Source organism: Littorina saxatilis, linkage group LG13 (assembly GCF_037325665.1).
Source record: "Littorina saxatilis isolate snail1 linkage group LG13, US_GU_Lsax_2.0, whole genome shotgun sequence".
Taxonomy (NCBI): Eukaryota; Metazoa; Mollusca; class Gastropoda; order Littorinimorpha; family Littorinidae; genus Littorina; species Littorina saxatilis.
Genome location: NC_090257.1, coordinates 30383503 through 30406477, shown reverse-complemented (window position 1 = coordinate 30406477; position 22975 = coordinate 30383503). Strand labels below are relative to the sequence as shown.

Genomic DNA, 22975 nt, shown 5'->3' with positions numbered 1-22975 from the left:
TTCAAGACGTTAATAACATTTTGATAAGTCGCTCTTTCACATACATCATAACAAAGGGTTGATCTTATGCCACACTAAATTTCAGTATTGTACTTTAAACAGTTTTTCTTCGCGCGCTCTTGGAACTTGGGTGACGATTTCGAGTGTTCCGCTTGCCGCGACGTCAAATAGCTTTTTCCCTGTACACCGCGTCTGCGGCTAAGTCCGAAGCGAGAGATAGCGTTTTGGGGCAAGTTCGGGACTTGATTTACTCATGAACCAAAAACAGCACGTTCACATACCAACAATCATTCAAAAGAACAACAACTGGAGAAACCCTTGCAAGTTGTTTGACGTTTTTAAAATATTTATTTAGCCTTTTAAATCTTCAGAGAAAAGTAAAAAAAAATCACGGCTGTGGCCGCCATTTTGGATTTTCTTTGTGGGCCTCCCTACGTATGTATGTATGTATGTGTGTATGTCTGTGGTAGAAACTTTAACATTTCCGAGTCTATGGATTACGTCAGTCTCGGTCAAAAGTGTTCGACGTGTGTGATAGAAACTATTTGAAGACGTCACATTATGACGTAAGAGGGTTAGACGTCACGCAAAGGAATTACTGAAAGTCTCGGTCATTGTTATTGTGAGCGGGCCGAGACTTCTTGGCAGATCCAGGGTCTCGCTTTCTTGCATAGTTTCACCTATGCTTACTGTGTGTGTGTGTGTGTGTGTGTGTGTGTGTGTGTGTGTGTGTGTGTGTGTGTGTGTGTGTGTGTGTGTGTGTATGTGTGACGGAGTGATTGAGTTTGTGTTACTGTTTGTCGATTTCTTACGTGAGCCTTGAAGGCTTCGCCTCTTGTTTCTTTTAGTCATTATTAGATACAGAATCAAATTAACTGGCCCATTGACTTGCAAATGGTTTTCACTCATAAATGATAAATTATTTGCAAAACATTAAAATGTCATGTGCCTATGCCTCATCTGTAATAATTATATAGTTGTGTGGGTGTGTAAAGGGTTAATCTTTCATCCAGAAATGTGTTCATTTACTTGCAAATTCGAGCACTTGCTGAGTCGAACATGCATGGAGATTAACCCCCAACAGTCAAATACTAAAGAGAGAGAAACAAAACAAACTACCTAAAATATCAGAAACAATTATTTTTTGCAGCATAGAGTTTGAATGGAATAATTAGCAAATTCTTTGTTTTTTAGTTGTGCAACAAGAAATGATACAATATTTGTTTGTGTGTGTGTGTGTGTGTCAGTGTGAGTGTGTAGGCATGTGTCAGTGTTTGTGTGTGCTAAGTCTAGTTGGCTCACGTAAGTGTAGCCTATGCGATGATAAACTTTGTCTGTCTGTGCGTGCGTGCGTGCGTGCGTGCGTGCGTGCGTGTGTGTGTGTGTGTGTGTGATAGAAACTTTAACATTTCCGAGTCTATGGATAAAGCTCGCATAAGAAGATTACGTCTCGGTCAAAAGTGTTTGACGTGTGTGATAGAAACTATTTGAAGACGTCACATTATGACGTAAGAGGGTTAGACGTCACGCAAAGGAATTACTGAAAGTCTCGGTCATTGTTATTGTGAGCGGGCCGAGACTACTTGGCAGATCCAGGGTCTCGCTTTCTTGCACACCTATGCTTACTCTGTGTGTGTGTGTGTGTGTGTGTGTGTGTGTGTGTGTGTGTGTGTGTGTGTGTGTGTGTGTGTGTGTGTGTGTATGTGTGACGGAGTGATTGAGTTTGTGTTACTGTTTGTCGATTTCTTACGTGAGCCTTGAAGGCTTCGCCTCTTGTTTTAATTATAGACTGATTATCATTATGTATAAATTTATATGTACACACACACACACACACACACACACACACACACACACACACACACACACACACACTCATTCATGTGTCCACATTCACACACTCAAAGAAATGCAAAACATGAAGAAGCACAACACAAAAACAAATATCACATCATTCCAAACAGATGAAGAGTGACAAAGTAATAATAGCAGGAAGAGAGGAGAGGGTGTTCACAAACCACAAGTTTTTGCTGACAGATATTTTAAACAAACATTTATTGTCAACCAAGCACTTCTTTCACACACAGAAATCCTACGTCAAAAACACCAAAACAAACATACGCACAAATAGACAAACTAACCAATCTTGGCAACAACTGAAAAATGGTGTGAACATTACAGCAACGCCATTTTTTGGTAAATTAACTGCACTGTTTTGTTACAAACTTGCATGGGCTCAGAACCATCCAAACACCATTTTCAAGGACTCAGCAGCATAATTATGGCAGTCCGATGTTGGCTTATGTCTTTCTGAGACTGACTCAATCAACACAACATTAGCATTCAGATATTAGCTAACATTTCTCTCAACAATTGAAGAACGCAGCCTTATCTTTGCCTGGACTCATCTGACCAGCCCAGAACTATCTCAAACACCATTTTCTTCCCCCGAAATTGACTCAACCCATCTTTGGCAGTCACTGATTCAGATGTTTGCTAACATGTCTCTCTGGGATTGACTCAACAAAACTTGATCGCTGTCCAAAATCATCTGCACGGCCTCTCCAGTTCCGGCCATTTCCACCGACTCCATAAAGGACACAACGGCCATGGCTTTTTCAGAATCGCCGCGTTCCAAGCAACCAGCCACCAAAGATTTCATGGCATCGTCACTCGGTGGGCCACTGAATGCGTTTTTGTTGTTGCAGTATGTGTCAAAGACGTCCCAAGCAAGGTCATGGTCAGTTGAGTTTTCTGCGATGGTGATGAGGTGACCGACCATGGGTCCGGTGGACAGGGGTGTGGGTCTCTGGTCGCCATGTTCGTCCTTAAAGCGCTCTAGCAGCTGACCGGCAATGTGACTGTACTGTGACTGCAGGGTGTCCTGAAAATACACAAAGGGGTTACAGTTACTGTCTAGTCATGAATCTAATTTCCCACTAAATAATGACTCTGCGGGCGGGGATGTAGCTCAGTCGGTAGCGCGCAGGATTTATATCCAGTTGGCCGCTGTCAGCGTGAGTTCGTCCCCACGTTCGGCGAGAGATTTATTTCTCAGTCAACTTTGTGTGCAGACTCTCCTCGGTGTCCGAACACCCCCCGTGTGTACACGCAAGCACAAGACCAAGTGCGCACGAAAAAGATCCTGTAATCCATGTCAGAGTTCGGTGGGTTATAGAAACACGAAAATACCCAGCATGCTTCCCCCGAAAGCGGCGTATGGCTGCCTAAATGGCGGGGTAAAAACGGTCATACACGTAAAATTCCACTCGTGCAAAAAATACACGTCGTGTACGTGGGAGTTTCAGCCCACGAACGCAGAAGAAGAAGAGAAGAATAATGACTCTGCAAAAACAAATAAACAAACAAAAATACACCCATCCCTACCCGAACATCTAAGCCTATAATTTGTGCTCTTCCATCCTGAAGAGTTCTTTCATCAATGCTATATATTGATAATTAATACACATACAATGTATTTCATATGAACACAAAATTAAACAAATTCACTGTAATATATCAGAACGGCTGGGCAAACGGGCATTGTGCATTAAAAAGTAAGCATGAATATTTCACATGTACCACAATGTTAATACATGTTGGACACAGAACGGCTGCCTCACACAACAACAACAAAACATTTTTCTCAGACACACTAACCTCTTGTTTCTGTTTCGCCATGAGGGAGAGCAATTTCTCCAGCAGTTCTGCTCGCCGCTGGAAATCGAAGAGAAGGAGGTCGGTCCAGATGAGGGGGAGGTACTGGAAGCCGTCCTGCAGTTCCACCGCCTTGAGAAGCTCGTCCAGCACGCTCAGGTTGGGCGTCCACAGGTGGGGTGTCACTCGCTGGTACACCTGAGGAAGCACACGCAGGTGAAAGTAACAGAAATAAATTCACAACAGATTTTCTTTTATAAATTTTTCTTTTATTTATTTATTGTTTTTTTTAACACATTACAGACGAAACACAGTGGTTTACACACTTGGCAAACTTACACTGGGTCGTCATAGGGGTGATGTCTCTTGTCGATATACTTGTTGAAGTAGAAGCAAACATGAAGGCAATTTACAGAGATAAATGGCATGTTTTCTCAGACATTCGGTTGATAACCTCTGTAAATTTACCCCCATTTTGAGACTCCCTCCTTTTTAAGACCTGATTTTCTCAGATTTTTGGAGGTCTTAACAGAGGAGTTCCACTGTACTTCCCCACTGCACTCACCTCCATGATTCTGTCCATGGTCTCCAGCATGCAGACCAGACGGAGGAAGAAGGAGTAGTACATGTTCTCCAGCCGACTGTCGCCGATCAACTCTGCGTTCTTGCCCGTGTTCAGCAGACGGTCGATGCGAAACGCCAGCTCTACATCATGGTGGTTGACACAGCAGCGCTTCATGGCAGTGACAAAAAACTCGGCATCTTCTGGCTGCTGCAACGTGAGCTCCTTTCCTGAACACAAATCATTACAAAGTGAGAATTCTCAAATAACCATGCCAGCAAACAATACTGTTCCCACTCCACCCCACCCCTGAAATATAAAAAAACAAACAAAACAAAAAAACAATACCTTACCAAACCCTGTAAACAAAAACCATACAAATTCATCATTGAAACACAAAAATCTGTTTCTCGCTAAGCTTATCACACACAAAAAAAGCAAACAAAATCCTATCAATTCTTTTTTGGACGTTGAACACTGAGACAGTCCCGTCCTCAGACACAAACCCTCCCTGCCCAGTCCTACCTTCCAAATAGTCCATGATTTTGTACAGCAAGTTGGAGTCTGCATTATCATTGGGGTAGTAGACAACCAGGGAATGCTTCCAAGATGTCAGGCTGGGCTCGATGCCAAGTTTCTTCATTTCGTTCAGCGTCTGTAGGAGAAGAGAGGGGGCTAGGCGGAAGTAAGGGACGCGACTGAGGGAGAAGAGGACATTGTTGAAGGTCGTGAGGTCAGGCTCGACACCGCAAAGCTGCATGTCCATCAACAGCGACTCAACCTGGAAACAAACGCATGAAGTTTGTGAATATGACATCCATAATACTACTGAAGCAAAGTCCACATACCCTCTAATAAGTACTGAAAATAAGTTCCCAAACAGTTCTCATAATTTCATTTCTATTTGTGTGCACGTGAGTGTGTGTGCGTGCCTGCATACGTCTGTGCGTGTGTGTGTAAGTGTGTGTCTGTCAGTGTATATGTGCCTGTCGCTGTCAGTGTGTATGTGCCTGTCGCTGTCAGTGTGTGTGCCTGTCAGTGTGTATGTGCCTGTCGCTGTCAGTAGGTGTGTCTGTCAGTGTGTATGTGCCTGTCGCTGTCAGTGTGTGTGTCTGTCAGTGTGTATGTGCCTGTCGCTGTCAGTGTGTGTGCCTGTCAGTGTGTATGTGCCTGTCACTGTCAGTGTGTGTGCCTGTCAGTGTGTATGTGCCTGTCGCTGTCAGTAGGTGTGTCTGTCAGTGTGTATGTCGCTGTCAGTAGGTGTGCCTGTCAGTGTGTATGTGCCTGTCGCTGTCAGTAGGTGTGCCTGTCAGTGTGTATGTGCCTGTACTGTCAGTGTGTGTGTCTGTCAGTGTGTATGTGCCTGTCGCTGTCAGTGTGTGTGTCTGCCTTACCCACATACCATTTTATCTTCTTACACTAAGGTGTCACTACCATGTAGCTTATCTTGGAGAGTGCCCCTCTCTTCACATGTGCGTTTTCATGTGTGTGAATGTGTGTGCCCATGATATGTCTGTGTGTTTGTCTGTCTCATTTTGCATATGATTGCGAATATGCAATGATGCATCATGCGTTTGAAGTACCTGTTTCCATTTTGTTTCATAGGTGTCATGATGGAATGTTGCCACTCGAATCAGTTCATTGAATGTCAGGAGGTGGACTGGCAATTTTTTCTCCATCATTTCATCGTACATTGCAAACGCCTTGTCCGTCTGTAGGTACCTGTCGTAGAAATACATTTACACACCAAGTATCATTTAATCATCGTACATGGCAAACGACTTGTCAGCCTGTAGGTAGCTGTCGTAGAAATCATTTATACGTCTAGTGTTATTTAAAATTTCAGTTAGTGAACATGCAGCTGAGGGTAAAAGAATCTGAAAATGTGAAATCTGGCCCGAGGTCCACGTGCCAATTAATCTATGTATTTCTCCCAAGAAATTGCTGTCATCTCCAATTTGTTTTCTCTCTCATGAGATCGAGTTGGTTTTATTGAAAAATCGCAAACTCTAACAGTCTAAGAAAGTTCTTTGTAATCAATGTCAACATGTTTATCATTTGACCTAATGATACAATCTACTTGGTTTCAACATTTTGTTAACTATACTTACTGATTTAAACAGGTGCATACTGCACTAGCTCCTACCTTGCCATGCCCCGAATGAGATTTTGCTGATCTTCAATGGACTTCTCTTGCAGCTCATCAAAGACTCGTTCGGCCATGCCGTCATCTTTCCAGGTCTTGCTTGGTCGTTTCGTCTCATGACCAAGGTCCTTACGGAAGTAAAACTCTTCTGGCATCATTGTCACTGGTGGGTCTTGGGCATTGTATACACACAGAAGCTCTAAAAACTGACGACATGTGCTGTCTGAAAATTCCACGTTTCCTTGCTTGGCTTTCTTGTACACTTCAATAGCATCGTTCACTCTGCGCTTCTCAATACGCTCAATCAAGGCGGCTTCGGTTGGTTCTGTGTGAGTGTATGCGAGTTTTGGAGGCATGAAATCATCCACAGGGGGTTCCGCGGGGTTTTCATTGAACCACTGGGAGTAATTTTCCAGTATGTAGCGCGCTGCCTTTCTACCTGACTCTCTTGACAGAGCGTTGCTTCTCTTCGCCAAACTTGACGTGGGAATAAGGAAGGGGTCGTCCACATACTTGTAGTGAGGCGAGTCAGGATCTCGCTTCACCGTGGAGGCTAGAGCTCGTAAAACGGATAGCGAATCGCGCTTTTTCTTTCTGGGAATGACGATCTCCTGCCCCTTGTCATTCACCGAGACACTTCTCTCTGTAGAAGCTGATACCGACGACAGCTGTTGCAGGTCGTGGGAGGTGCAGAAAGCTTTGCGATTAAACAAAAACTGGACGAAACCTCGAGGAGGTCGTGCAGACAAGGACGCGGCCATGTTGACAGGAAGTCGAAGTAAGGGAGATCATTCTCTACGAACTAAGTAAAGAGTAAGAAGGAAGTAAGCTTAGTTGTGTTCCAACATGTTCATTTGTTGTGGTTGTGATGTCATTTATTGACTGCTACTCGGCTTCCTTCAAGCAGGGAATATGAACAGTAAACATGCGAAGCTGGTTTCAGTGTTGAACGTAAATTGAGCGGTGCAATATCCTCTGTGCCTTTGATAGTTTGGAGAACCCGAAAAGTTGAATAGCTATAATACACATTACTTATAGCAACAAGCAAAAGTGAAAGTAGAAGCAACAATCTTTTTTTTGCATAGACTAAGGTGTCGTGGCTTTGACTGCCATTGTCAATTCTGACAACCATCTTTCAAGAAAGAACAGTACGTGTGGACTTAGTCCTAAAATCGATCATATAGGGGAACACGAAAATTATACATTACCACAGGTGACATTACACAAACACAATGATGATTCCGATGTCAATTAAGGTATGCGTCGCCCTGATGAGCCTTATAGCCTGTGCTGACAGCGTGCATTATCAGCCAACGTGGGAGTCGCTGGACTCCCGCCCACTCCCGGCCTGGTACGACCAATCCAAAATCGGCATCTTCATTCACTGGGGAGTGTTTTCTGTTCCAAGCTATGGCTCCGAGTGGTTTTGGTGGTACTGGCAAGGGAGTAAACCGTACCCAAATTATGCGCAGTTTGTCCGAGACAACTACAAGCCTGACTGGACGTACGCTGACTTTGCCAGAGACTTCACCGCAGAGTTCTACAACCCGGATCAGTGGGCAGAGATTTTCAAAGCATCTGGAGCCAGGTATGATGCAGTTTAATTGTTGGTGGTAGTGTTGTTGTTGGTTGAGGTGGTGCTAGTGGTAGTGGTGTAAGTTTGTGTGTTTGTGTGTGTGTGTGTGTTTGTGTGTGTGTGTATGTCAGTGTGTAAGTTTGTAATGCCAATGGCCTCATTTTTTGGGCTCTTTCAGCTGATATTAAGGCCTCAGAAAATGTGTTAGGCCTACATGTACTGATAACCTATCCAACCCCCCCCCCCCTCTTTTTCCCCATGTGTTGTTCCCTGTTTTTCTTCTTCATATTTTTACCTTTGACTGTCTGTTGTTCGGGATCATATTGTCAGATTCAGGCATTGTTTGACAGATTACATCAAATGACATAATTTTCATGCACAGAGTTTGTGTTAAGCTTTGAAATGCTTTATTGGTAGTAATGATTGTTATTTCACATTTGATTGACTTATTGATTTGATGTGACAGGTACGTGGTGCAGGTGACTAAACACCATGAAGGATTCACAAGCTGGCCCTCCAAGTATTCCTGGAACTGGAACGCTGGTTCTGTGGGCCCCCACAGAGATCTTGTTGGTGAGCCCGCTGCTTTTTAAATCACTGGAAAGTTTCTCTGGTGTATTAAGATTAAGTTTTCAGTTTCCTTGCCAATCCTAATTTTTTATCCTGACACTGACGCTGATGGGGTCTATGTCGACCAAAAGAGTGGGATTCTCTGTAGGTCGAGTTCCTGTAGGTGGATTCCCTGTATACCTAAGACTTTAAAATTGGCAATCTAGTATACAGGGAATCCCACAGGGTGCAGTTTTTCAATAAAACTTGCAAACCATACTCGAATTTCTAAGAAATATCAAAAAAAGATCGAAAAACATCAAATTCTAACGATGTCGCTAAGCATCACGTGACTTTCATTGATATTCTCGAATTTCTAAGAAATATCAAAAAAAGATCGAAAAACATCAAATTCTAACGATGTCGCTAAGCATCACGTGACTTTCATTGATATTAGCAAAACGCTACAGGAACTACACCCTGTGGTATTCCCTGTATACAAGATTGCCAATTTTAAAGTCTTAGGTATACAGAGAATCCACCTACAGGAACTCGACCTACAGTGAATCCCATTCTTTTGGTCGACATAGACCCCAACAGCGTCACTGACAGGTACCACATTTTCTTTTTTTCTTCTTTTTTTGAGCTTTCAAAACAATTATTAACCCTTTCGCTGCCAATCAAAACTTCCTGACTGCCAGGGAATATTGGAGTTCGGGGTGTAATAATTCACAAAAAATTCTAGCTCCAAACTGGCAGTAGGTAGGAAAGTAAAACCTATGTTATTTTTAAAAGAAATTCAACCAAGAATCTGGTTTTAGTATCTAATCATGGAAATAATGCACAAGTGCAGGACGGGTATACCCGTCCTAAGGCAGTCAAGGGGTTAACAACAAAACAAAACAAACAATAGTCACAGTAAGCGATATCAAACATTTAGTCAATCTACATCAGCCTAGAAGAATGAAAGTGAACAGATTTAATTATTTTTTTCATGCATGGAGACTAGCAAGGCCTGGGCGGGCCAAAACCTTTCGACTGAGACCAAACAGACTGGTAAAAAATTGCCTAAATGTAAAAATCAGAAGAAATGTACCACTAACCCTAATATATTTCGACAGGAAAAAATAGTGATTGTGTTTTGGGGGTGTTTTTTTGTTTGTTTGTTTTAGTCAGCTTTTTTTTTGTTTTGTTTTTTTTTGTTGGGGGGGGGGGGGGGGGGGGGGGGTCTCAATGTGTAAATTTTGTGTGTACACTGTACAGTGTCATAATTTTTTTACTACAAGACCATTTTTTTGGGCCTAGATTCTGACCACTGTGTCTTATACGTATGTATGTGGTTATGCAGTTGTGTCTATAATGTGTGACTAAGATGCAACGACATTCATCCTCTGGTTTATGATTTGTACGTGTCACAAACTCATTATTAGAAGCTGTGTGAGAATTGCATCTTATCTAAATTATATGCTGTTAATTGACAGGTGAACTTGCCACTGCAATTCGCAAGAAAACCAGTCTCCACTATGGAGTGTACCATTCATTGTTTGAGTGGTTCAACCCCCTGTACTTGCAAGACAAGGCAAACAACTTCAAAACACAAGAATTTGTCACAGTGAGTACTGCATGTAAAGCACATGATAAACAATAGAGTGTTCTAGAAGATGGATCTTTTCAGAATGTGTACAGCATGGTGTACGGGTATTCATGTATAAGTGATAACGTCATCAAATGTAACTTTTATGTCACACGTTTGTCACGTTTGTCAAGTTCTACACGTCGTGGGATCTGCATACGTATTTTGATCACCAGCAAGTGTATGTGCATTAATTTTGATGTTTGTTTTTTCTATAATGTGCACTTTATATTCACCATACAGGAATATTTCCAGGAATTATTGGCCATTAAAGTTTCGTCAAATAATTTAAGGCAGTCATTGGCAAACTTTTCCAAACTGAGAAAAAAATTAAGCCGGTCTGACATCAAAGTGTTTGGTGATTTGAAAGAAATTCCTGCATTCTCGGACTTCCATAGTCAAACGACATCGCTCGAGATGAGAATGGAATGACCATCCAATGAGTGACAGACTCAAGAAGATGTCCTCAGGCAGGCTGAAAAGATCAAACTTCGCTCTTGAGGCAAGGGCTTTGCAGAAGAAACATCAGACAGAGATGCCAGAGCTAGTGGAGCCACCATCTTTCTCCCTTGACGCCCCACCCTGGGAAGACAGACAAGGAAACCTGGACATACAGACCAGTGTCCCCTACCTCACAACAAAGGACGAGCAGAGCAATGTGACGAAAAAAGCCCTGACTCTTGCCATGCTTGAAGAAAGGTACCCCCAAGAAGCATGGATACGGGTGTATACTGATGGGTCAGCCACAGAGGCCGTCAAAAATGGAGGAGCGGGGGTGTATGTCCAGTACCCCAGTGGAGAGAGGCAAGCAGAGGCTATACCAACAGGCCTCCACTGTACAAACTACAGAGCTGAGGTACAGGCACTGATCCATGCAGCGTACACCATCAACGACAGAGTCAACCATGACAACCAGGTGGTCTTCCTGACTGACGCTCTGTCAGTACTACAAGCAATGACCAGTAGCAAACTGCCTCAGCTGGAACACGCTCTACACAACATCAAAAGCCTGAGGACAGTACTGCAATGGATCCCCTCCCACTGTGGTGTACAAGGAAACGAAGAGGCGGACAGGATGGCAAAGCTGGGTGCAGAAGATGAGCAAGAGAACAACCCTGTGAGCCTGACAGAGATGAAGACCATCATTAAGTCTCTGCACAGGACGCCCCAGCCACAGGACAGCTACCACCTGCTATCCAGACCACAGCAGGTGGTCATCTTCCGCCTGAGAACGGGACACAACAGACTTAACCAGCATCTCCACAAGAAGCTGCATGTTGTGCCCTCCCCCATGTGTTCTTGTGGGGAAGCAGAGCAGGACACGGCCCACATCCTACGAGACTGCAGGAACCACCAGGTGCTGAGAGAGGAAATCTGGCCAATGCCGGAGTCCCTGCACAACAAGCTGTACGGGCCAGTGGCTGCGCTGCAGAGGACCACTAATTATATCTCAAGATCTGGACTCCAAGTGTGATCGGCGATCGAAAAGAAGAAGAAGATGAGAATGGAAATTGGTCAAACGGGAAGAAAAGGGGTTTGCAAGTACATGTATCAAAATGAAACACAAGTATCAAGATTAATATTTTGCATACATTTCTTCTCACTAAATAAAGACACATGAACATAGTGGTGTTTAATTACCTCTTCACAATGAATGAAACTTGTCCACCTTTTCATTCGAAACTGAGTACCTGAGGCAGCGTTAAAAAGGAGGAAGATGATCTCTGATCCCTGTCAAATTCTTCTTCTTCTTCTTCTGTGTTCTTTGGCTGCAACTCCCACATGCACTTGTGTTCTTGCACAAGCGTGTTTTTATGTGGATAACCGCTCATGGAAGGCCAACATCTTAACAGCTAGGCTATTGCGTCTGTCATCGAAGTGATAATGACAAATCAATGCTAGTTGACAGGCAGTGCGGTGTGTGTGTGTGTGTGTGCGTGCGTGCGTGTGTGTGTGTGTGTGTGTGTGTGTGTGTGTGTGTGTGTTGCAGACCAAGACCATGCCAGAGCTGTACGAGCTGGTCAACAGGTACGAGCCGGACCTCATATGGTCTGACGGACCAATGGGGGCACCCGACACATACTGGCAGTCCAAGGAGTTTCTCACCTGGCTCTACAATGACAGGTACAGTTGAACCTGCCCTGGCCACCTTTTCTCAATCGTGATCACCTTCCCATAAGACCACCCTTCCCCCGAAAGCGGCGTATGGCTGCTTAAATGGCGGGTAAAAACGGTCATACACGTAAAAGCCGTGGGAGTTTCATCCGGTGAACAAAGAACGGAAGAGACTACCCTAAAAGATATCCCCAATGAGAGTTGTCCCTATATATTTCACCTTTCCATAGTGAACCCACATCTATTATGGTCGTTCTAGGCAGATTTGACTGCAGTACCTTTTATTTTAAGTCTTTTTGCCCCCATTTATTTTTTAACTCATGTGTAAAACTTTTGGTGGACCAGGATGAATATATATATATATTCGAAGCAGTGCATGTGTGTGTCAATGTGAATGTCGTAAAAACCGTTTCAGAATGAAAAAATCTGTTTCAAAGCTAGAGCATCACTTGTATTATATACAGTCTTACTGCTGGTAGCTATTTGTACAGAAAAATGACTTATGGTGTTTTACCAGCGGTCATATGTATGAAATACTTCCTGATGTATGTGAGTGTGTTAATTTGTGTCTCTGTCTCATCATCTGTTTATGTATGTCTCCTAAAGGTGTATGCATGGGTGTTACTCTTCCGGCTTTTGCCGGATTTTCGGTTTTTGAAAAAATCTGAAGCCGGAAATTCCGGTTTTCCGGGTTTTCAACAAAAAAACAAAAAAAATAAGCTTCGTTTCGCTAAGTTGAAATAACGAGCAGCGGTTCCGATCCGACTTTTGACACCGGTTCGCGTGCTTTCTCGGTTCGCTCCCTTGGATTTGCCGCCATCTTGCTTATTATGATTTGGTTTCGTCGGTGTCCAGAAACTTTCTTTCAAACTTGAGCATTTTGGACCCCTGCCTTTCAGGTTTTTTGATTTTTCCCAGTAACACCCATGTGTATGTACAGTGAAAACTGTCAAATACGGTCACTGGACTTAGCGGACACTCGCAGAATACGGACAGTCAGTCTCGGCACGGACTGCTTTACACTGTAAAACACCTGTACGTTACGGCCACCTCGGCATTACGGACGCGGACACATATTTTGGGTCCATAATAAGTGTGTGCGGCCAGATCAAAGGCATTGTGATAGCTGGGTGGCCTTGTTAAAAGACACGACCTTCTTCCCAGGGGTCAATGACCCAGTTTTTGCCATGAGAGGTGGTTCCCCTGTCAAATCTGAGAGAGGAAACACTTCCTGCTTCGGGGTCAGTGACCGGTCAGTGACCGAGTTTAACAGAGTGGAAATGTGTGTGTGCGGCCAGATCAAAGGCAGGGCAGTACCTAGTAGCTGAAACATGCATTATCACAAGTTTTTAAACTTGTTTTACAACAGTCAATATTAAATGTTTCTCTATTTAATCTAAACAGCTTCTGTTTTTCTTATAAATGTACATGTACATGTGCAGTACTCTCTCTCTCTCTCTCTCAACTTGACTTTGTCGCGTTTACTTGCACCTGTCTAATAAGGACACCTGCAGAATAAGGACACTTTTGTCTGGTCCCAAGGGTGTCCTTATTTGACAGGTTTTACTGTACTGTAATACGGATTAGACTTTTCTTCATTCACTTACTTTTTCTTTAATTGTTTTTGTTTAAAAGTCCAGTGAAGGACAAGGTGGTTGTGAACGATCGCTGGGGAAACAACACAATCTGTCGTCACGGAGGATTCCTCACCTGTACAGATCGCTACAATCCAAGTGAGTTTTTTGTCTAACACATATGTGACCCTCCACCACGAAATGAGTTGCATGTCACCTTTGCATGATTTTCATATTTTAACATTTTCCTAAAGAGTTTTGTATGCTCTATCCAGTGGTGAAACCCGTTTTAGAAAAGAGTGAAAACTGTGAGTTATAAGCCTGTGACTAAGGTGACCCTCACACTGTTACCATACACTCAGCGGACTTACATTAAGCCTAGCGCAGAACCGCACGAGGTGACATGCGACTCATTTCGAGGTGGAGGATCACATATATATATCAAAAGACACTATCCAGGCTAGTCAAAGATGGACTCATGCTCTATGCTGTGTCCTTTTTCTTTCAAGACCTGTTTGATTGGCTATTAATCTGGGATGGGGCTGGAAATAACTCGATTACCTTCAAAACCAGTTGTCACTTTCGGCGTGCGTGCGATTCCCACGTTCAGCAAGAGATTTATTTCCCAGAGTCAACTTGGTGCAGACTAGCTTTGGTGTGCAAACACCCCATGCATGCGCACGATAAAGAACCCAAGCTCACAGCAAAAGTCTCAGGGCCTGGAAACATATATACATGCATGCAGGAAAAAGAAAAGAAAAATTGGGTAACGCCGTACTGTATTGCAGCTCAATCGCTTTCGTTAGTGAGAAAGCAGCCTGAATTTCCTTGAGGGTAAATCTCACAGGACTATATGAAATCTTCTGCTTTATAATGCAGGGATGGCCAAATCTCAACATTTTAACTCTCCAACCATGCGAAGTTTGTTTGTTCGTTCATGGGCTGAAATTCCCACGGCTTTTACGTGAATGACCGTTTTTACCCCGCCATTTAGGCAGCCATACGCCGCTTTCGGAGGAAGCATGCTGGGTATTTTCGTGTTTCTATAACCCACCGAACTCTGACATGGATTACAGGATCTTTTTCGTGCGCACTTGGTCTTGTGCTTGCGTGTACACACGGGGGTGTTCGGACACCGAGGAGAGTCTGCACACAAAGTTGACTCTGAGAAATAAATCTCTCACCGAACGTGGGGACGAACTCACGCTGACAGCGGCCAACTGGATACAAATCAAGCGCGATACCGACTGAGCTACATCCCCCGCCCCTACCAGGCGAAGTAACTTCAAGAAAGTTACTAGCCCGACAGAAATTGTGCTGGCCCGGTACATGTACCACATTTGCTGCATCTGCAGTGTTTATATGGCTTTAAAACTCGATATTACAACCAAAAGTGTTGCATTGAACCAGAATTTTCACTGGCCAGTCGGGCGAGTTGCCAGGTGGTTTCTACTAGCCCGGCAGATTTTTTACTTGCCCCTGGCGATCGGGCGGACGATTTGGCCATCCCTGTAATGTATACAAAATCTGACGTGACATATGTTGCAATGTTGCAGAGACCCTGCAGAAGCGCAAATTTGAGGACGCCTTGACCATCTACGGAAGCTCATGGGGCTTTGTGCGGAATGCGCAGCTGTCTGGTTACCTGCCCGTTGAAACGCTCATTACAGCCATCATACAGACTGTTAGGTACCTCAAATGTTGTTGTTGGTTTTACCCATATATAGCTGAAAATTAATTCTGATGGCATTCTGTTAAAGCTGCTGTGTAAATCTTCACTGTTTCAAACTTCCAAGCAGTTATTATGCTAACCAGTCAAAGTCTAAAAACGCAGTCATTGCATTATATTTTGTCAGGAAGAAACCAGTGAAGCAACAAACATCTGATATGTGCGAACACTTCCCATTATGTATTTCAAGTATTTTGAGAATTTGTTTGGGCTAATACGGTACCTCTTTGGTGAATGCTACCCCTCACGTACAGCAGAGAGGCCTGGTAGTTAGCTATTGTATTATAAGTACTGTACCACAGAGAGGCCTTGTAGTTAGCTAATTGTATTATACGTACTGTACCACAGAGAGGCCTGGTAGTTAGCTATTGTATTATAAGTACTGTACCACAGAGAGGCCTGGTAGTTAGCTATTGTATTATAAGTACTGTACCACAGAGAGGCCTGGTTGTTAGCTATTGTATTATAAGTACTGTACCACAGAGAGGCCTGGTAGTTAGCTATTGTATTATAAGTACTGTACCACAGAGAGGCCTGGTAGTTAGCTATTGTATTATAAGTACTGTACCACAGAGAGGCCTGGTAGTTAGCTATTGTATTGTAAGTACTGTACCACAGAGAGGCCTGGTAGTTAGCTATTGTATTATAAGTACTGTACCACAGAGAGGCCTGGTAGTTAGCTATTGTATTATAAGTACTGTACCACAGAGAAGCCTGGTAGTTAGCTATTGTATTATAAGTACTGTACCACAGAGAGGCCTGGTAGTTAGCTATTGTATTATAAGTACTGTACCACAGAGAGGCCTGGTAGTTAGCTATTGTATTATAAGTACTGTACCACAGAGAGGCCTGGTAGTTAGCTATTGTATTATAAGTACTGTACCACAGAGAGGCCTTGTAGTTAGCTAATTGTATTATACGTACTGTACCACAGAGAGGCCTGGTAGTTAGCTATTGTATTATAAGTACTGTACCACAGAGAGGCCTGGTTGTTAGCTATTGTATTATAAGTACTGTACCACAGAGAGGCCTGGTAGTTAGCCATTGTATTATAAGTACTGTACCACAGAGAGGCCTGGTAGTTAGCTATTGTATTGTAAGTACTGTACCACAGAGAGGCCTGGTAGTTAGCCATTGTATTATAAGTACTGTACCACAGAGAGGCCTGGTAGTTAGCTATTGTATTGTAAGTACTGTACCACAGAGAGGCCTGGTAGTTAGCTATTGTATTATAAGTACTGTACCACAGAGAGGCCTTGTAGTTAGCTATTGTATTATAAGTACTGTACCACAGAGAGGCCTGGTAGTTAGCTATTGTATTGTAAGTACTGTACCACAGAGAGGCCTGGTAGTTAGCTATTGTATTATAAGTACTGTACCACAGAGAGGCCTGGTAGTTAGCTATTGTATTATAAGTACTGTACCACAGAGAGGCCTTGTAGTTAGCTAATTGTATTATACGTACTGTACCACAGAGAGGCCTGGTAGTTAGCTATTGTATTATAAGTACTGTACCACAGAGAGGCCTGGTAGTTAGCTATTGTATTGTAAGTACTGTACCACAGAGAGGCCTGGTTGTTAGCTATTGTATTATAAGTACTGTACCACAGAGAGGCCTGGTAGTTAGCTATTGTATTATAAGTACTGTACCACAGAGAGGCCTGGTAGTTAGCTATTGTATTATACGTACTGTACCACAGAGAGGCCTGGTAGTTAGCTATTGTATTGTAAGTACTGTACCACAGAGAGGCCTGGTAGTTAGCTATTGTATTATAAGTACTGTACCACAGAGAGGCCTGGTAGTTAGCTATTGTATTATAAGTACTGTACCACAGAGAGGCCTGGTAGTTAGCTATTGTATTATAAGTACTGTACCACAGAGAGGCCTGGTAGTTAGCTATTGTATTATAAGTACTGTACCACAGAGAGGCCTGGTAGTTAGCTATTGTATTATAAGTACTGTACCACAGAGAGGCCTGGTAGTTAGCTATTGTATTATAAGTACTGTACCACAGAGAGGCCTGGTAGTTAGCTATTGTATTATAAGTACTGTACCACAGAGAGGCCTGGTAGTTAGCTATTGTATTTTCATTTTCATTTTTCATTTCATTTCATTTCATTTCATTTCATTTTCATTACTTTATTGTCCCATCGCTGGGAAATTCGGGTCGCTTCCTCCCAGTGGAAAGCTAGCAGCAACAGAGTCGCGCTACCCAGGTGTCTGCGTGTTTAGGTATATTCAGCCACCTGCACTTATGGCAGAATGACCAAGGTCTTTTACGTGCCATTGTGATGACACGGGGGTGGGACATGGCTTCCGTCTCTGGGTCTGCACATAAAGTTGACCCGTGTCCGTCCCGGCCCGAATTCGAACCTGCGACCTTCCGATCACAAGTCCATTGCTCTACCAACTGAGCTACCGGGGCCCCGCACTGTACCACAGTGGAACCCTCTTTTAAGACCTCAACAAATCTGAGAAATTATAGGTCTTTGAAAGGAGGGAGTCTTGAAATGGAGGTAAATTTACAGAGGTCATGAACAAAAAATCTGAACAAGCAGGAGGATCTCTAAAGGGGAAAAGTCTTAAATCGGGGGGTCTGGGCGGGGTTGTAGCTCAGTCGGTAGCGTGCTGGATTTGTATCCAGTTGGCCGCTGTCAGCGTGAGTTCGTCCCCACGTTCGGCGAGAGATTTATTTCTCAGAGTCAACTTTGTGTGCAGACTGACTCCTCGGTGTCCGAACACCCCCCGTGTGTACACGCAAGCACAAGACCAAGTGCGCACGAAAAAGATCCTGTAATCCATGTCAGAGTTCGGTGGGTTATAGAAACACGAAAATACCCAGCATGCTTCCTCCGAAAACGGCGTATGGCTGCCTAAATGGCGGGGTAAAAAACGGTCATACACGTAAAATTCCACTCGTGCAAAAACCACGAGTGTACGTGGGAGTTTCAGCCCAAGAACGCAGAAGAAGAAAATCAGGTAGTCTTAAAAGGAGGGTTCCATTGTATGATAAGTAACATCTTGTATGTCAGATGAGATGTGCTCTTATAATGGAAGGGCGCTGGTTCTGTGCGACGCTTAGTTTTCGAGATAGGTGTGACTGACGAAGAACAGGACGTCACATTCCAATTAAGCACGACTATGTTGCAGGTAGAAGCCGCTGAGATTGCATTGCTTTGGGAGGTGTCCGCAAAAATAGATATTACACGATTTGCGCGAAACAGTTGAGAAGCAGACGATCTCTGAGATCTCTGTTCGTCTTGTGATAACATTATTTTGTATGATAACGATTCACTTGCAATTTAAAGTATACTTCTTCTTCTTCTTTTGCGTTCGTGGGCTGAAACTCCCATGTACACTCGTGTTTTTACACGAGTGGAATTTTACGTGTATGACCGTTTTTACCCCGCCATTTAGGCAGCCACACGCCGCTTTCGGAGGAAGCATGCTGGGTATTTTCGTGTTTCCATAACCCACCGAACTCTGACATGGATGACAGGATCTTTTCCGTGCGCACTTGGTCTTGTGGTTGCGTGTACACACGAAGGGGGATAAGTCACTAGCAGGTCTGCACACAAGTTGACCTGGGAGATCAGAAAAATCTCCACTCTTAACCTACCAGGCGGCCGCGGCCGGGATTCGAACCCTCGACCTTCCGATTACGAGGCCGACGTCTTACCACCCCGCCACAGCGCCCGTCCATTTAAAGTATACAATTTGGTGTGTTAGTGGTAAATGTAAATAGAATACAGACAAAGCAAACAAATAAACGTGTTTTTCTTGTGAAAATGTGTCATGCGTTGTGCGGGTGTTTGGGTGGCCATGTGATGTACACAAAGCAAAGTGCGGGGCGGACTCTGCTCTGTGCTGTAACACTGGCAAGTTCAAAACACGAGAAAAACGATTTCGTTATGCGGGCAGCCACGGGGGATGTATGTATTTTTCAAATGGTTGTATAATAAGTCTTGTATTTATCACCGTACTCAGGCCCTGTTCTTTTTTTCGTCACACCTAAAACCGTTATTTCTTGTGAGCTACGCAGCATTATTAGATTTACCTGTACATTACCTGAGTAATTTGTCGTGGTCCTGCAGCTGTGGTGGGAATGTCCTGATCAACGTGGGGCCGACAAAAGAAGGGACCATAACTCCCATCTACGAGGAGCGACTGCGTCAGATGGGCAGCTGGCTCAAGGTTAACGGAGACGCCATCTATGGGACAAAGCCATGGAGAAAACAGAACGACACAACCAATTCTGATGTGTGGTAAGTGTTCATTTTTCCCAAAGACTGGTAAACTGCAGAGCTACCAACATACTACGTTTTAAGACAAATTACTACGCTTTGACGCAAAGTTTATAATTGCTACTAGCAGTCAGGCCCGGCTTCGCCCGGGTGTTTCTGCTCTCCCCTCTCTCAGAAACCTCTCGAATCTTATTCCAATGTGGATAAGAAAAATGACAGTGTGAGCTCATACATTTGGATGTATAGGCAAGGCAAGTTTCTATTTGGTTCAACGTGTTCTTCGTGATTTGTTTACTCCTTCTCACACCCACTGTAGTTACCGTCTGATCAAAGCACGCATACCTCATGAGTGAGCGCGTCATACCTTTTTGAACAGGGGAGAGAAATCTGTAAATTCTCGTGATCTTTCACTGAGGCGATCGTTTCGTAAACATTATTCGCGATGATCTGGAAGGCAGGGGGCAGGGTTAGTGTGTGTGTGTGTGTGGGGGGGGGGGGGGGGGGGCGGCGGGATGATAGCGGGCGGGGGGTAACCCTTGAGAATGACACGGTATACTGGTTTGATGAGAGTTACCTCCCTTCCGTGGGTGACAAACCATGACTTACCTCCCTTGCACTATATAGACTGTATTGATAGAAGGGGAGGGTAATTATCCGAGGAAGGAAACAATGTCTGGAGAAACTAAAAGCCAGGTGCACATTTGTGGGTCCAGGGCAGTGTGCATGCAAAATATCTTGTGCTTATCTTTTGCCATCTCTGAGGTATGGCGACCACAGACACACACACACACAGACAGACAGACACTCTCTTTTATGTATAGAAGACAGACAGACACTCTCTTTTATTTATATGTATAGATTCTCAAACAAATAATGACAAACATGCAACAGTTTGCTCTTTCTTGTGAGTCCTGGTACTCATTTCTGATTCTCACTCCGTGTAGCGGTCAGAAATTGTGTCACAAAATATTTCCTTTTTCGTGTTACAGGTACACCACAAGATCAGATGCTCCTCACGTCGTGTACGCAATGTCACTGAAATGGCCGAAGGGTCAGCTGGTACTGGGAGCGCCAATGGTCAACTCTCAAACGTCCGTCACGCTGCTTGGTTATGACAAGCCTTTCAATTGGACAGCCCCAGCATCTGTTGGAATGGTCATTGACGTTCCTTCACTGTCGGTGAACGACATTCCCTGTCTTTGGGCGTGGGTCTTTGAGCTGAGGAATGTCTTTTGATTTTGTTTGAGGAAGTTCTGTTTTTTTGGGGGGTTGACTTTTAGGGCAGAAAAAGATACAGTGGAACACCCCCCCCCCCCCCCCCCCCCCCTTTTTAAGACCCCCCAATTTTAAGACTTCTCCCTTTTGAAGACCTTAATTTTTCAGATTTTTGTTCAAAGCATCTGTAAATTTACCCCCATATCAAGACTCCCTCCTTTTTAAGGCCTGCATTTTCTCAGATTTGTCAGAATTTGGAATGTAGACCGGAGATAATACTGGATGGTTTTGAGCGTTCATTCAGAAAAAAATAGTGAAACACAAGTGACACCTACTAAAGTGGATTATGCAAAAGGCAAAATGATGTATAAATTGATACAGTTCTGCAAAATGTGCAAAAATAACCCCTGTGTGAAAGCATAACTACCATGCAAACATAAAACAAGTCGCGTAAGGCGAAATTACAACATTTAGTCAAGCTGTCGAACTAACAGAATGAAACTGAACTCACTGCATTTTTACAGCAAGAGCGTATACTCGTAGCATCGTCAGTCGTCGAAGATTGCTGGGCCAAAGTTTCAATCAATTTGATTGAAAAATGAGGGTGTGACAGTGCCGCCTCAACTTTTACAAAAAGCCGGATATGACGTCATCAAAGATATTTATCGAAAAAAAGAAAAAAACGTCCGGGGATATCATTCCCAGGAACTCTCACGTCAAATTTCATAAAGATCGGTCCAGTAGTTTGGTCTGAATCGCTCTACACACAGACAGACACACATACACACACACACACACACACACACACACACACATACACCACGACCCTCGTCTCGATTCCCCCCACTACGTTAAAACATTTAGTCAAAACTTTACTAAATGTAAAAAGCATATAAATGTATTGCACAAAAATAAGCAAACTAACCACACACACAAAAAAAACCAGAAACAAATTGCATGTGAGTCACTGAAGATTCTCTGAAAATGGTACATTGATTTAACAACTGTAGTCGACATCAATGCTGCCAGATATTTGTTCGGGGGATGGGTTAAAAAATAAGTCAAAATGGATATATTTCTGAGTAAACAAGTACATGTTATGATGTATGTAAGATACCCTCCCAAAATGGGTTACAAGGTCCAGATTCATCTTTAGAATGATGCAATTGAGCTCTTCGAACAGACAAACAATCATCAACCTTATCCAGGGGAGGAGTGCACAAAAAAAGTGCCCAACTGGGAGGGACAATGAGCTTTGATATTGTGACACCAAGGAAATCAAAGATGTTCCTCATTTCAAAGATCTAGGTCATCAAGCATAATATCTCATTATATAGCTATTCTGATGGACACGTGAGGGAATTCGGGGGCTGTGATTGGATGGTCTCTTTCGATCATCAAAGTATAATGCTACGGAAGTCGGCCATTTTTGCCAATATCCAAAAGCATATTGGCAATAACAAAGACGCATGGTTCCGGTTTACCCATCTGTACCACACAATGTTTTAATCCTGACAACTTGAAATTCTTCTCGGGAATGTTTTTCAGCTTTAAAAATGTTGATAGCATACCCTTTTCTGCTAACTTCCCGATGAAACAGGACTAAATCAATTATTTTCTGTCCCCAAACACCACAAAATGCCCAAAGTCGAAAGATGTACAGTCGAACCCACTTAAAACGAACACGCTAGTTACGAATTTTGACTTATAACGTATTAGTTTTAAGTTCCCAACTGAATACCTCTTTCTTCATGCTTAAAAAAAATGCTTGAAACAAATTCTTTGTAACGAATTTATGCTTATAACGAGCACTTTTTGGATTCCCAAGCATGCATAATGTCTGTAATTTACTCACGCTTATGACGAAATCTTTAAACTCGTCCCGAGATCGACATATCATGGGAATTTGAGAAGTTTGAATACATGTGTCAAAGTCTTCCCTTGCGTCGACGGCTTGAACCATTGCTCAACCGA

At 43.4% G+C, this 22975-nt stretch overlaps 2 protein-coding genes across 2 annotated transcripts; one reads left to right on the top strand and one right to left on the bottom strand.

Annotated features, from left to right (window-relative positions):
- Positions 1-2036: 2036 nt before the first annotated feature.
- On the bottom strand, positions 2037-7178 carry LOC138945978 (small ribosomal subunit protein mS39-like). The gene is made up of 6 exons (XM_070317512.1): positions 6366-7178; positions 5803-5941; positions 4745-5000; positions 4223-4449; positions 3661-3855; positions 2037-2884 (listed from the first exon to the last, which is right to left on the bottom strand). The coding sequence occupies exons 1-6, from the start codon at positions 7124-7126 to the stop codon at positions 2486-2488; spliced, it is 1977 nt and encodes a 658-aa protein (XP_070173613.1). The 5' UTR covers positions 7127-7178; the 3' UTR covers positions 2037-2485.
- Positions 7179-7212: 34 nt separating this feature from the next.
- LOC138945990 (alpha-L-fucosidase-like) lies at positions 7213-22747 on the top strand. The gene is made up of 8 exons (XM_070317525.1): positions 7213-7953; positions 8408-8514; positions 9972-10102; positions 12114-12247; positions 13874-13971; positions 15369-15501; positions 19637-19807; positions 20776-22747. The coding sequence occupies exons 1-8, from the start codon at positions 7598-7600 to the stop codon at positions 21020-21022; spliced, it is 1377 nt and encodes a 458-aa protein (XP_070173626.1). The 5' UTR covers positions 7213-7597; the 3' UTR covers positions 21023-22747.
- Positions 22748-22975: the final 228 nt, after the last annotated feature.